Source organism: Acanthopagrus latus, chromosome 21 (assembly GCF_904848185.1).
Source record: "Acanthopagrus latus isolate v.2019 chromosome 21, fAcaLat1.1, whole genome shotgun sequence".
Lineage (NCBI taxonomy): Eukaryota > Metazoa > Chordata > Actinopteri > Spariformes > Sparidae > Acanthopagrus > Acanthopagrus latus.
In genome coordinates, this window is record NC_051059.1 from 22,212,342 (window position 1) to 22,226,788 (window position 14,447).

At 40.9% G+C, this 14,447-nt stretch overlaps 2 protein-coding genes across 2 annotated transcripts; both read right to left on the reverse strand.

The window, feature by feature from the left end:
• Positions 1 to 481: 481 nt before the first annotated feature.
• LOC119010889 (fizzy-related protein homolog) lies at positions 482 to 8,848 on the reverse strand. The gene is made up of 14 exons (XM_037083463.1): positions 8,673 to 8,848; positions 7,330 to 7,403; positions 6,685 to 6,813; positions 6,411 to 6,474; positions 5,029 to 5,159; positions 4,856 to 4,941; positions 4,580 to 4,763; positions 4,418 to 4,483; positions 4,201 to 4,303; positions 3,860 to 4,044; positions 3,533 to 3,766; positions 3,077 to 3,181; positions 2,619 to 2,711; positions 482 to 2,078 (listed from the first exon to the last, which is right to left on the reverse strand). The coding sequence occupies exons 2-14, from the start codon at positions 7,396 to 7,398 to the stop codon at positions 2,037 to 2,039; spliced, it is 1,491 nt and encodes a 496-aa protein (XP_036939358.1). The 5' UTR covers positions 7,399 to 7,403; positions 8,673 to 8,848; the 3' UTR covers positions 482 to 2,036.
• Positions 8,849 to 9,346: 498 nt separating this feature from the next.
• Positions 9,347 to 13,581, reverse strand: plekhj1 (pleckstrin homology domain containing, family J member 1). The gene is made up of 6 exons (XM_037083465.1): positions 13,178 to 13,581; positions 12,928 to 12,995; positions 12,732 to 12,798; positions 12,099 to 12,189; positions 11,005 to 11,068; positions 9,347 to 10,551 (listed from the first exon to the last, which is right to left on the reverse strand). The coding sequence occupies exons 1-6, from the start codon at positions 13,269 to 13,271 to the stop codon at positions 10,459 to 10,461; spliced, it is 477 nt and encodes a 158-aa protein (XP_036939360.1). The 5' UTR covers positions 13,272 to 13,581; the 3' UTR covers positions 9,347 to 10,458.
• Between the last annotated feature and the right edge of the window lie 866 nt (positions 13,582 to 14,447).

The window sequence follows — 14,447 nt, forward strand, 5'->3', positions numbered from 1 at the left end:
CATGTTCTGAGGACTTCTTTCAAGTGGAGAAACCAGTTCTCTAGTGAATTAACACAGAATCCAAAATAAACTACAGAGCCTGTGTTGATGGTAGTGAAGGAACACGTCACTCAGTGCAGCTGTGAGGATCAATCATGTGTTTTTCAGTTTTGGAGCTCTTTGAATAACATAAAGCACATCAGGGTTTCACTTCACAGTAAACACCAGAGTGCATTCCTCAACCAAGGCCCACAAGTTTAATTCAAACAAACCTAATCCAAAATCAAATCATGTATATAAATGCGCTACATCCAGAGTTTTATTTGTTTCACCTAAGCCAGAAAGAATTCCTGGACTCTCTTAATGCATCTCGGCACCAACGGTTCTGTTCTGGGCTGAGACCCGATCTGAAGATCTAAATATTGCCTATTTTACTTCACAGCAGCAGGCTGATGTAATGATGTCAGTTTTCAAGTTATTGGACAATAAAACAGCGACAACATATGGTACAAGATATGATCTTTTAATTGTTGATTATCTCTCAGTACAGAAATATTTGTTTTCTTTTTAACATTCTTTCTGTAATTCAAGTTGGCAGCATTGTCTCGATTTTCAAGTGGCATTAAAAGAAGTTTTCCAGAGTTTAGCAGTGAACCTGCTCATCAGATAACATCAGTGAACAAACATGCCTTTTTTTTTCCTGTACAAGAACTTGTGCACGCAACACAAATAAATAGCATTCATTTAGATGTGGCACACGAGCTGACTCAAACATTCAACCAGAAACAAAAGAAAATAAAAAAATTGAGGGGTGGGTAGAACGTGCAGATGTTAGGAAATCAGATTTTAAAAAAAATTAAAATAGGAGAAAAGCGCGGCTGCTGGAAACAGGCTTAGTGGTCTGAAGTAGCAGAAGACAAAGTGCCTCCAGCTTGAATATATTAGCAGATGCAGCAGAAAGAAGAAGCTCTGCACAGAATAGCATTTAATTCTGATTTGATCCCAAATGTTTTAGTTGCTGTAACAAACTACACTGACAAACCAAAGTGTTTTAATTTCACCTCCTTCTCGGCTGATTTCCATTTAAGAAATTAGAGAAACAAAAGATCAATGAAAAGCTTCAACACGAGTCACATTAAACTCTCCTTGTTTTCGTGTGAATTACAAATCGCTCTAATGTTCAGTGTAGTCGATTGTTTCCTTAGATGTGCCATCACACGATTGTTCTTCAGAGATTATGACACAAAGAGTCAATACTGCTCACTGTTATTATTAGTTTTAACGTTCAACTTAAATGAAGCTTGTCAGATTAAAAAACAAGGAGATCAGGATCATCTGTCCAATCCCTCTCACGATTAATAGCAGAGTTATTTTGTTTGTTGCGAGTGTACATGAAGCATTATTTCCTCTCATAAAATACAGAAAGACAAGCAAGTCTTTTCTCCTCAAACCCAAAAAAACATCCTCCACAGATACGACCGAAACCTGCAGTTACACACATAAAAGGAAATCTACCAGCCTTTGTCACAAACACACGAGTAAGAAAATGTTAAAAATACATAAAAAAACAACAACAAACAAAACAAAACAGAAAAAAAAATAAATAGACAATCAAAACAACAAACTTAATATTTGGCAGGTGAGCACAAATCAGTCTGTAAACAAAACATAATCACGTTGGGGGAGAAACGCCCCCAGAATTCTCCTCATCATCAGAGATCGCTCGTCTGTTGGAGGAGGCAGTGGCTCCAGCATTCAGGAGGAAGTGGAATACTGTACGTATGGATGTATGTATGTATGTATGTATGTATGTATGTATGTATGTATGTATGTATTCATGTATGCGTCTCCTCTGCCCTTGAAACTGAGGCTGCGCAGCTCTCCAGCTCCCTCCCGCCTCCAGCTACGACTTGGCTAAATAACTAAGGGCAATCGAGGGGGGCCCTCTGTAGACTACTGAGGAGAATACTCAAAGAAGGGGCCCGTTCACAGATGGACACATGCAAAGAAAAACTCCCCTCCTGGCTTTATTCCCTCGTAGTACAGAGGTGCGCTGACTACCGGATCCTGGTGAAGAGGTTCAGCACTGACACTGACTCCTAAGAGAAGGAGGTGAGAGTCACACAGTTGCAGTCAGATGTGGGAATGTGACGGATGGAACGGACCGAGCAAAGCAGCAAACGCAGGGCTCCACACTTTTTCCTTTAGGTGCACTAGCACATAATCTAGGTGTATCCCAATAATACATTTTAACTTCTGTTAACACAGGATGTAAATGGAGGGAAAAGTTGGAAATACACGTTGATAATCTCTATCAAAATACACTCATTTTTAAACCCCAGGTGCGCTGATGCAACCAGTGAAAATGAAAATGCTCAGTCGCACTTGACATTTTTTTTTTTTGGTGCATGTGCAACCAAAATAGTCGCACCCTGGAGCCCTTGAATGGGATTGTGGATGTAAATCAGGTGTGTCACTGTGTTGGTCGAACATGCACACAGAGATCTGCCAGAAAGTCACCCAACATTTTTTATTGGTTGCCAAAAGATTCTGCAGGAAGATGTGGCCTATGTGTTTGTATGTGTGCTGCCTTTTAACAAACACTCTAACACATCATAAGAAAGGAACTGATTTCATACCTTCGTGGATCTCATCTTGCTAAAGACGTTCCAGAACCGCAGTGTTTCATCTCCGGCTCCTGTGACAATGGCCTCTCCATCAGGGGACATGGCCTGCACATAAACTCATTATTACACACTGAATATGGAGCCTTATGATCAGGGGTACTTTTTGTTTCAGTTCCCTTCCAGTGTGGGTGGCTGCTGAATAAGTTGCTCTACAAAGCAGCACTTCAGTAAAAGCATCCAGAATTGTTAAGGTCACAGTTGATTCTAGTTTCAGATTTCATTTACCTGCGCATACAAATAACGATGACGAATCAAAATACTTCTAAAACCAAGTGCTAACATTCTTTTCCAGCAGTTTTTTAGCGACATATTTTTTTCCCTTCAGTTTTAACTTGCTGTTATAACCTTGGGACAGCTGAAACAAGCATCTGCAGACAGAGATAATGTGAAAACACACAGTATATACTGACCAGGTAGAGCACTCTGTAGGAATGTCCAGTAAGTTTGGCCACTTGAGTGAGAGAGGGATACTTCCACACCAGGATCTGGTTCTGAGAATAACCGTGTGTGCTGACCTGCAGGACACAGACACAGTATTATATTTGTGTCTTTCTTAAAAGGAACAGTGTCAGTTCGAGGCCTGTGACTGTGTAGTGCAAATTAAAATGAATAACAACTACATCTCTGCCTCCAGTACAGAGGGTTTATATCAGTAGCCTACCTCAAAACACTGAAACTGGGTTTCCTGGAGTCAATTAACATTAAAACAGTAACGTTGTGTTGTGCAGCGGGAGAGTCAACAACGCATCCAGGAGAATGCACACTACTAAAAAACAGTTCCTTGTACATTACAGTACTGCACCTAAACATGAACAAAACCACTTCACAACAGCAGCTGTTTAAATCAAACCTTTCCGCTGACTCACCAGTTCATTAGTGTGCTTGGACCAGGCCAGGTTGCAGACCTGAGATCCGGTGTCTGTGCACTGTAAGGGCTGGCCGGTCAGCGTGTTCCAGAAGCGGATGCAGCGGTCGGCGGTGCCGCCTCCGGAGGCCAGCAGGCCGTGCTGGTGGGGAGACCAGGCGATGGCCTTCACTGCAGCCAAGTGCTCCGTGTACTGCTGCACCGGGAGGACGCTCGAGTGGTTCCACACAAGTAGCTACAGACAGCAGGGGGTGGAGAAGTGAGTCTGTGATGTTTCATGGAAAAGGGGGCCCTGATACTAACAGGTGAGATTCTGTGTCTTGCAAACCTTGTTATCGTTTCCCCCCGAGGCGAGCAGCTGGTGGTCTGTGCTCCACTTGAGCCCGCACACTTCCTGTCTGTGTCCTTGGAGACGGCGCTCAGACTGGAGAGGCGGAGCTCTGATGTCGCGTTGCAGGATCACCCGATCGCGACTCCCAGACGACAGCTGGTCCGCGTTCCATGCCAACGCACCTGGCAGCAGAGGATGAAAGGCAGGTTGAAAGGAAGGTGATTGACCGACTGGGAATGAGGGATGTTGCTAAACAACTGTGTGAAAATTAACTGATGTTATTAAAATTGTACTCCTGCGATGGTCTCCCCCTCCATCCCTCCAGCCTCTAAACTCACCCACTCTGGCTGTGTGTCCTTCTAGCACAGAGAGCTTCTTTCCTGCTGCGGCATCCCAGATCTGTACGTAGCCTTTATGAGTCCCAACCGCCACCAGGTTACCCTAAAAATAGACACAGTGCACAGAGAAGCTTTAAAAGAGGACATCTTTAAGGTTTTGTTTCATGTAACCCAACAATGTTTTGAAAAGATGACAGAAGGGGACAGAGAGACCCACCCTCTCTGACCAGCCCACTGAAGTTACTGAGTCGCCTTCTACAGAAAGGTCACACAGACGTGTCACCTAAAAAGACGGAGAGGAAAAATAACAAACATTAGCATGGACATCCAAGAGACACTGAATACTTCTGCTTACTGTCGGCAATCAGATCACACCCACCTGGCTCGTGCAGGCACTCCACAAGTAGACGCAGGTACCCAGTCCAACACTGAGCACGTTCAGAGAGGACCAGTCCACTAAGTTGAGGTAGAAGTCATCCTGGAGCTCGGGAGCGTCCAGAACTTTGAAAGGAATTTTGGATATTTTGCGCGTCGGTTTCCTAGGTGATCGCAGCAGTTTCTGGCTGCAATGCACAACACAATTTGGTCAGAATACAATGCCTCCTCTCAACAAATGAAGGGGATAATATTGAAGAAATGGCGAGGAGATGTTTACCTGTTGCTGCTGACAGGCGACAGAGAATATGGAGAGACTGTGTTTCCATCCTCTTCTGGCAGAGCCCTCTTAGCGCTTACAGAATACTACAAAATACAAAACAAGATGATTAGAGATGCAGGGAAAATAATTTACCAAAAATAATTAAAAGTAATGTTAACTTGTTTCTTTACACTAAAAAGGCTCCTCTTGGCAGGGGTAGATGGCTGCAGACGGCGGTCTTCTGACTGCGGGTCCTGGACTTTCTCGATGCCCGCTCCCAGCAGCTCGTTCTTCAGCAGAGCCGAGTAAGCCAGGCCATCCGCTGAAGGAGGAGACAGAAGGGAAATCAAACCAGTCTGTCGAAATGATTAAGTTCAAACACTGTGGCCCCTTTGCAATTTCTTATCCCTCTCTCACATCTGTAAAGATCAGGGGGAATTTTTCACTGAGCTTTGTCTAGTCTTTATCTCTGGTTTCCATGAGCTTGCCCAGACGACGTAGTAAACAAGAGAAGGTCAAATTATCCAGTTTGACTGGAGCAGACAGATAACTGTGGAAACAAGCTGAACGAGGAATAAAACTCTAAGGAAACATGCAGCTACGGGAGAGAAGCACGTCTGTCTTTGGGGCTGATAATCACAGGACAACTCTGATGAATTACTATCATGATCATTTCTCTGTGATAAGGAAGGTGTCGTATCATCATACAGACGATTCTGCATTACACAATATGCTGCAAGGTAAAGAGTATGTAATGTAAATTATGATCTGGGTGTTTTTGTAATCAGAGCCCAATTAATCATTACGGATGTACTGATACTGAGATATAGGTCGCCAGATAAGTTACAAGAAGCTGATGTACAGAAATGTCAAAGATTCAATTTCAGTTAGTGTCTCTATAACGCAGTTTGTCCACCAGAGTGCACTGGCATTTCTTTTTCAACTGCATATATAAAAAGATCCTTATTCCAAAAATGTATGTTTGTATGGTGTGTTTCTATAAAAATGATCAAATTAATTTGGCTGATATTTCAGCATATTAGTAATATTATTGGGTGGCGTTATTGAATATACTAAACATTCCATCTCCCCCCCTTTATATTGCATTCACATGACATCAGGGCTGTTGTTCGAATCATCTGCCCCCTCAAGTGGTTGCCAGTTTAGGCACCAGCTAACTGTGCTAATGCTAGTAAACATTAACATTAACGCTAGCTTACGCTGACATTGCTAAAGCCATGTAACTAACATTAGGGCAGTACATTATGCTGTAGAACAATTCTTAGATTTTTGTTTTTTCACGAAACGACAACAATCTAATTATGAGTGACGATGATGAGCTTTATAATGACGAAGTGGATCAAAAAAAAAATTACTTTGATTTGGTAGTCAAATCAATTGCCTAATCAGCTGATTAATAAAATAAATCTATTAGAAGATGAAACTATGATGATAATGACTGTTAGTTGCAGCCCTTTAACTTTATGTATAATATGTAAATATTACAGACACTCTATTACAATATAATATCCTTCCCATCTCCAGTCTCTTTGTATAAATGTGGACTGATTACCTTTGTTGCTGTCGGTTGTGCCGTCTTTGGTTTTCCTGTTCTGATTGTGCGACTTTTCAATTTCCTGTGCCAGAACATTTAAAAATAAATAAATGACAAGTCTGAATCGCATCTTTAAACATGTCGTGTACAAGTATTTACAGCCAAATTTTAAAAAATAATGCTAATAGATAATATGTTTCCTTCTAAGCCATAATCGACACTTTGAACTTGAGAACACTGTTCTTTTGACAGGACAGACCGTCAAGTCCGCGGTGTAATGCAGCACACTCACATTGATGCGGTGGAAGTTGACACTCCAGTTGGCTCCAGCCCGGGAGGGAATAAAGCGATCACCATGCTTGCTGGGGGATGACAGGGGGGAGCTGGTAGGTGTCAGAGCTCGCACAGCTCCTACAGCTTTCTGCACAAGGACAGAGGAGGGGAGAGCATTTTATGACTGGAGGCCAAACACACAAACAAACCTTGGACAGTGATTTAAAAAAATGAAAATGAAACAGGAATACAATTTAGGAGGCAGATGGTGCATTTGTTTGACGTGTTAACAGCAGAAGGCTACATTCACGAAACCCAGTCATTTGGCTGCTGAGGTCTTGTTAGCACTCAACACTAGTGGCACTGTTGGATGAAAGATACTGGCCTGTTAAACTGTTAATTCTTCCAACACATTGGGAGTAACACCCTCTCTGCCCATCTTATGTCCTTTGCTTGTTAACAATCTTCTTCAGGCGGGCTGAGGCTGAAGGGATCATCATGGTAGGATCAAAATAATGAAGTCATAGAAATCGTGCTAATCAATACTGTTAGCCTTGGCTCGATGAGGAGATTTATGTTAAGTCTTTTTACGAAGTAATGATTGAAGATGAAATACAGCCCCCATGTGCATATGGAACTACAAGTGTGTGTATTGTTTACTTACTATGGGGCTTGCATTCTCATTTTGGATATTGATCTGCCTGAGCAGCCTGCACTCATAGTCCTGATCCATGGTGCCTGAAAACAGGATAAGAGACTGATGAACACAATCATGAAAACACTCTCATTGTTACAAGTTCCTGACTTCTGGCACGTGTTTGAAAAGAGGGAGGATGTCTGCCACAATAATATACATTTATAGGAAAATGAAAGTGTGCTCTAATCGCAGCTGAGCCAAATTAGCTCATATGAATCATGATATGATAAAACATGACAAGCTGTGTAGCACTGCATATTGTTCTTGTTCTCAAAATTAGTTAGGGATATTACGATATTTCACAGTTTCACACGGGACGACGGGACCCATTCAACTCAGTTTCCATTGTCAATGATGATGTCTTCAAAATGCTTATTTTGTCAAACCAACAGTCCAAAGTTCTAACATTCAATTTTAACAACAGAAAAACGGAAAACGAAGCAAGTGTTCACAGTTAAAATACGGGGACCTTCAAATGTTCACCAGATGTTAAGCTTTATAAATCATTTTATAAAGGACTGCATTACCAAAGCACTGTTATTTACTTTGTATAGAACAACTCACTGATAAAGACCAACACCCCAAATCCAATCACACAACTGGAGGGTGCTTTGCTCATTAGAGGACAATGAATGTCACACTAATCAGAGACACGAAATCGGTAATCAGTAAAATAAATGACATAAATGACGTCATCAATGTACCAACTTTACAGTCGCCTTGAGGAAGTGTTCCTAAAGACACTCTCGGAGGAAATCTTGAAAAAGCAGACTGCTTCGTAGTGATAACGGAGCTTGGCAACAAAATGTCTATTGGGGTTGATGGTATAAAGAATCCACCGATGCGAATACAAAGCGAACAAAGAGCTGGTCGACAGAGCTTTAGTTTAAATCTAGTTTAAATTAGCTTACTTGAGGCAAATCTATTCGAAACTGACAATGACATTAGTTAGTGTAAGCTTACACGGTAAGCTGCGGTTGGTATCAGCCTTCTGCTAACAACAAATTATCTTTGTGAAAACCAGAAATGTATAACTTTAACTTAAAACACTTTAACAGCATGTATTTGCTCGCTAGTTCCCGGAGACAAAACAAACCCGTTGCGCTTATTACCGCTGATCGGTAATCACGATACAAAACGATTCAGAATCAAAATAATTTAACCACCAAACACACAGAGCTATCCTGATGCTAACGCTAGCTCAGCTGGCTAACGTACAGTGAGATACGTTAGCTAGCCCGCTAGCTGCTGTCGGGCTAATGCATTAGCTACATTGTCTTTTCACCATCTACAGTTGAATTAACACCTACCGTGCCCCGATAAAATCTCCCCGTTTCGCGCCGTTGAAATGTTCTTCTTATCCGTGTCAATTCCAGTTTAAATGTCTTGTTTTGTGTCTTTCACTCTTAAAAAACAGAGCTTGCGAGATACAAATGTTTTCTTTTGCCGAGCGTTCAATTTTGTCTCGCAAAGCATCACGGGTAGGCAGTGACGTCGCTGTTTTTGAATCACACATCTTGCGTTGCTAAGGAACCGTGCCACAGTCACAGTGCCTCCTCTCTGAGACAACAATACCTCCCACATCTCCTGCAGGGTGAATATAAATCATGTGAATCACAAATGATTAACATGCCAACTAAGCTGATGTGGCACACGGACAACCAGTGTGAGTCAATGACAGAGGGCAACATTAGAAAAAGGAATTTGACTAATCAAAATATAGCTAGTTATCAGTTACCTTTTTGTGATGATATAAAAATGTATTTTCAAGTATTGATGATGATATATGTATCTATTTTCAACCACATATACATGTTTTTCACAATAGACTGGGCACAGAGGAGATGTTATTGACAGTGTAATATTCAAACGATGCAACGGACACAAGCTGCAGATTTATTTCCAGCTATTGACAAGTATTGAATGACCATGATTCAGTACACAACTACGATACATTTCATTCAAGTTAACAGATGACACACACTTATTTGTATTTTTCAAATGGTTTTATTAGTTAAAAAAAAAATAGGATGCCAGTGAAACAAGTATAATCTAACACGAAGTAAAAACAGACTCAACACATTTGATGTGCAGCAGGTTAAAATAAAACACATTCAGTGGCATATCCTCTTTGTGGTTATAGACTCCCGACTGCCGGAAAAAAAACATTTTGACAAATAAGCAGCATCCAGCAATGCCACACTGTATATTAATATTAACGTATTTTTTAATAAATCCCATCAGGAGTCTGGTATCTCAACATGGTCCAACAGTTTAGCTAAAGGAAAGTGCCACAGAAAAAGGTACAGTATGTTCAAGTACATTGTTGAAATTATAATAACAAAAAAACAACCCTCAACAACCAGTAATGTGCAAATGTATAGTTTTTTAAACTAAATGGGCTACATGATGAATGCATATTAATAGTAGCTAAACATTTTTTTTGTTTTCACATAAAAAAAGTGAAACGAGAGGCTCAACTCAGCAGATTGAAGGGCCCATGCAGTTAAAATCAGAACAGTGAATGCTGCTGAAGGTTTTCTGATTTGGGCAAGGTGTGTGATAACAATGAACTTCTTCAAATCCTGTCTGTTCACCTGTTTCATAACAGTGGTTTACATGAAATATTCAGATGTCTTGGGTTGATTTTCTTTAAACAAAGTCATCTTGATATTAAAATAGTCCTGAAAGAAAGTCACAGCCGCACTCTACAGCACAAGTAAAATCAAAGGCTCTAAAAATTACATTGTCTAAAAAGAACAGTATGTCTAGTAGAAAAAAAAAACAGTATAAAACATGTTTTATACAACTAATTAACCAAGCAAAGTGAAAATAAGACAATGTTGTTGAGTTTTCCACTACAGCCCTACGTTACCTGTAATGATTGACAATGACATGGAGGAAATAATCAGAGCCATCACTTTTACATGGCGTCAGCATAAGAATATCAAGAGGTACGCAAATACATTCAGCGCAGTGAGAGATCTAACAAGCTTGAGCGCTTAAAGTAACTTTTTCAAACCAGTGAGGAGTGAATGTTGGAATGGCAGGTTGAACTAAAATGAAATAAAGTACATCTGGACACTGGATGCAGGACTACAGGGAGGAGGTATCTCTAGCCACGAGCTGCAGGCCGTTGCTCACCTGGAAGCGAGTTTCATCTGATATACCATACTGCTCCAGAGGGTCCTGAGGAGAGACGAGATGAGGAGGAAGAAAGAACACAAAAGCTCAGTGTTATTGAAGCAGGATCAAACGTCATATTAAATTGGTTAGTTTACAGAAAACACACAAAGACACAAACATTGTCTATCAATAGTGTGTTTCAGCAGGTAGTCTGCGTTTGATTCATTGAGGTTTTGAAACCTTTGAGACTTCAGTCTCCATTAAAACAGTGTCAGTGAGTGGAATTTAATAAGCTGTTCTTACTTCATCCAAAATAACCTCAACAACTATGTTTTCACAGAACTATAATTATTTAATCGTCATAAATTGATCTATGCATCTATCTTTTTCTGATATTGATGATACTGTGCATGTCATTGGGTCTTGTGTGGCACAAATGCTCTTAAATTCTTCTTTGATAGGAGCACCATCTGTGTGGCATTTGGTGTAATAACATGCAGATGTGAAGGTTGTTACCTTGCCAGTGAGCCTGTGGATTTCAGTTCGATAGAATATCAGGTTCTTCCTCATGAACTCGTAACTATGAGAGATGAGACAGCAAGTTAATTTGATATTTGAGAAGGAACCAATGTTCAAAAGAATACAGGAAATATCAGAGCTGCACCTTGATGTGTAGTATATTTGTGATAAACTATTTTAGTTCAGTGCATCCTATCAAGCAAATCATTGCAGCTTTTTTAGTCTCAAAGTGCCTTTTCAACCAGAGAACACACGGGAAGCTTTGTAACACACACACTTAGAAACTGGTGTCCTAAGATCGTTTTCTGTTTGATAGCAACCCACCAAACTTTAAAACAGGTCAGTGTCAAGTCACAATTGACCAGCTGGTTCAGCACAAGTCACGATGTGGACATTGTGTCTCTGGAAACAGCTGCATCATTCATTTGTGATGGTTTCGCCCATGTAAGTCTATTACTAGAGAACAATAAAACACACTGAGGTGCAAGTTGTTAAAATAATGTCTCACTGCACATTAAGACCAGCAAAAGCAAATACCAGCACCTAAGCAATGTTTCTTGCTGCAGATATGTTACCATCATCGAGTTATAACAAACACAGCTCTTATAGTAAGTGTTCTAATTACGATCATTCATAAGACCATCGTTTTGTACATATTGAATATGTTGAAGAAGGCTCTCAGTCATCCAGGTCATGGTAACTCTATGTGCTATATCCCAGGCAACTCAATGTGTTTCAGTTTTTTGATGACTAACTACGTTTGAAAGAGGAGTAAAAGTATCCATCTATGTCAAACTGGAAAGACAGAGGTATCCCTAGAAACCCACATTAAAGGCCAGCTGGTTCACCGCCCACAAGTGGCCCTAACAGCTGAAACTGAGAGTTTCACAGAGTTTGAAATCCAGCAACTCCTCTCGTGTTAGAACTGAAGAAGTCTCTTGGATGAGAGGTGAAACGTCTTAAAGAAACTGCCTGTGATATGGCACTTAATGCTAACATTTAAAAAATTGTGAATTGTCTCAACAATTGACTCAAATCACATTTTCTGACAATCTGTGTCTGTTAATTAGACGGTAAAGACACAGTCCTACCTGGCCTTGATAATGGCGTCGACCCACTCGCCACACTGCTCTTCAGAGTCACACTCAAACTGATACTTCCTCTCTGCTTCATCTAGAAATGCTACAAAAGAAACACAAAGGTTTACTCAGAAATACATGATGCAGAAACACAGACAGTAGAGACACGATGGACTAGGCTTTTTTGCCTTTCCTGCATTGTGTCATGAAGCATTTCTGTGCATGTAAAAGGTCTGCAAAGTGAAAAAGTCCACACCTAAAGGAGTAAACACAGAAAAGTCTGCTCCTGCACTGCCTGATTTTGAGTCGAGCCTTTACTTCTGTAACGTATGTGAGTCAATATATCTAACAGCCGTTACATAAATATATATATTTATTATGAAATATACACAGTTGCTACTAATGTAGTGGCGTTATTTTAGATCACACTACCTTGCTCGGCATGACAAGCCCTACTCTGCCTCTGATTGGCTACATCCTTAAGTAATGCACATGTGCAACTCTCACAGAGGGGAGATGTCTCACTCTGTTTTTAAGAATACATTTAGTCTTTTCCTCTACAGTGACATGTGAACACCTGAATGTGAAGCCAGTCACTATGTCAGGAAATGTAAGCTGTTCATGTTAATGTGAAATGTAATTCACCAATAGAGAAGGTCTGGCTGTCCTCCCTCTCCACCCGACACTGCTCCAGCAGCAAAGCTCCAATTGGCTGTCAAATAAACATGACATAATTTACATACATGTGTTTGTATGTGTGCACAAAGGTGTGGCAGTGTGTGCATGCTGTGAGAACAGATGCAGTAAATCCAGCAGGTGTTCAAATAAGGATTCAACTGACCTCTTCCTCATCAGTCCGGAAGTAAAAGAGGAAGTTAACGATGAGTTTAACCAGCCTCTTCTTCACAACTGTGTGACATCAAACAGGAACTGAGATTAAACTTATCAACACACACACACACACACACACACAGCAGACAGTACAGTACAGTTGTCTCCACAGCGTGTGTAGTCTGTGGTAGGACCCAAGCACTATCTGCTGCCCAGGTAACATGAAACGGAAGTGAGAGTGGTATGAGTCGGTGTGTTACCATCTCCCTTCTTCGGTCCTCTCATCCCCAGCTCGGCCGCCTTCTCTGACGGCTGGCGGCTCAGAGACACCAGCTCCTTCTCGTTGAAACGCATCACGGTCCACTGACGCAGTAAAAACACGGTCCACACACTTTCACTGCGGCGGAGACATTCCCAGGACCGAGGACACAACCACGGACAAGGAGAGTAGTCAGAGGAAGTTAACGAGTTACCCGTCGACTAAACGTCCCCGACTCGTTGTCCGCTGTCGTCTGAAAGTGACGGAGTGTGTTTGGTCATTTCTGCAGTCAAGCTAACTTCGCGGTGTCGGACTTCTCCTTCACGCCACACACCGGACACACACACACACACACACACACACACTCACTCCTCTTGGTTTGGCAGCGACACTCCTCACTGGTAGTACGGTAGCCGGTGAAGGTCAAATCAGGCGAAACGCGCGTTATAAACCAGAAATACTTTCAAGGCTGCAGCCCAGCGGTGGAAGTGAAGTAGTAAAGTTATCAGATCCTAGATAGTGAGTGAAAGTGTTATATAAGATACCACACTGTAAAAAGATAAACATGCTGCAACTGAATAATGTTAAAGTAACCCAAGTTCAAATCATCATATGTGTTACACTGGAACCATGAAAGGTTTTTGAATGAGAAAGAAAGACTTAAAAAATGTAATCCATTTTATGTCGATCCACTAATTGATTAATTGGCCAAGTGTTTCAGCTGCAGTCCTGCAAAAACTGTAATAGTTTGATTTGTAACAAAATATCCTCTTTTATAAGTGTATTAGTCACAGTTTAGTGTGGTGCCATTTTAATTTGTAAAGTAACTAGAAACTACAGCTATTAAAAAATGCTGTTAAGTTATAAGTAGCATACACTATTTGCCTGTGGAATGCAGTGGGGTAGAAATAAAAGGTGGAAGTAAAAAATAAAATTCAAGCATGGCACAAGTACCTCAAATTTGTGATTAAGTACAGAAGGCACACTTGAGTAACTTAGCTTCCCATACAGCCTAATATGCTGCATGTCCAAAACCACACTGGCATCATGTGAATTGCTGTAAATGTACTTCAGTATTGGTTTTTCTAACCATTTTCTCTACATCTTTTTTAAGTAAGATACACAGATAGACAAACAAACAAATATTTTCGTTATTTATTCTGCAGATTGTGTCCATGATTAATTTAAATGAATCTATTAGTCAACAAAATGTCCCAAAACTGAAAAATGCTCACCACAATTAGACTGAGTCTAAGGCGACGTCTTCAAAT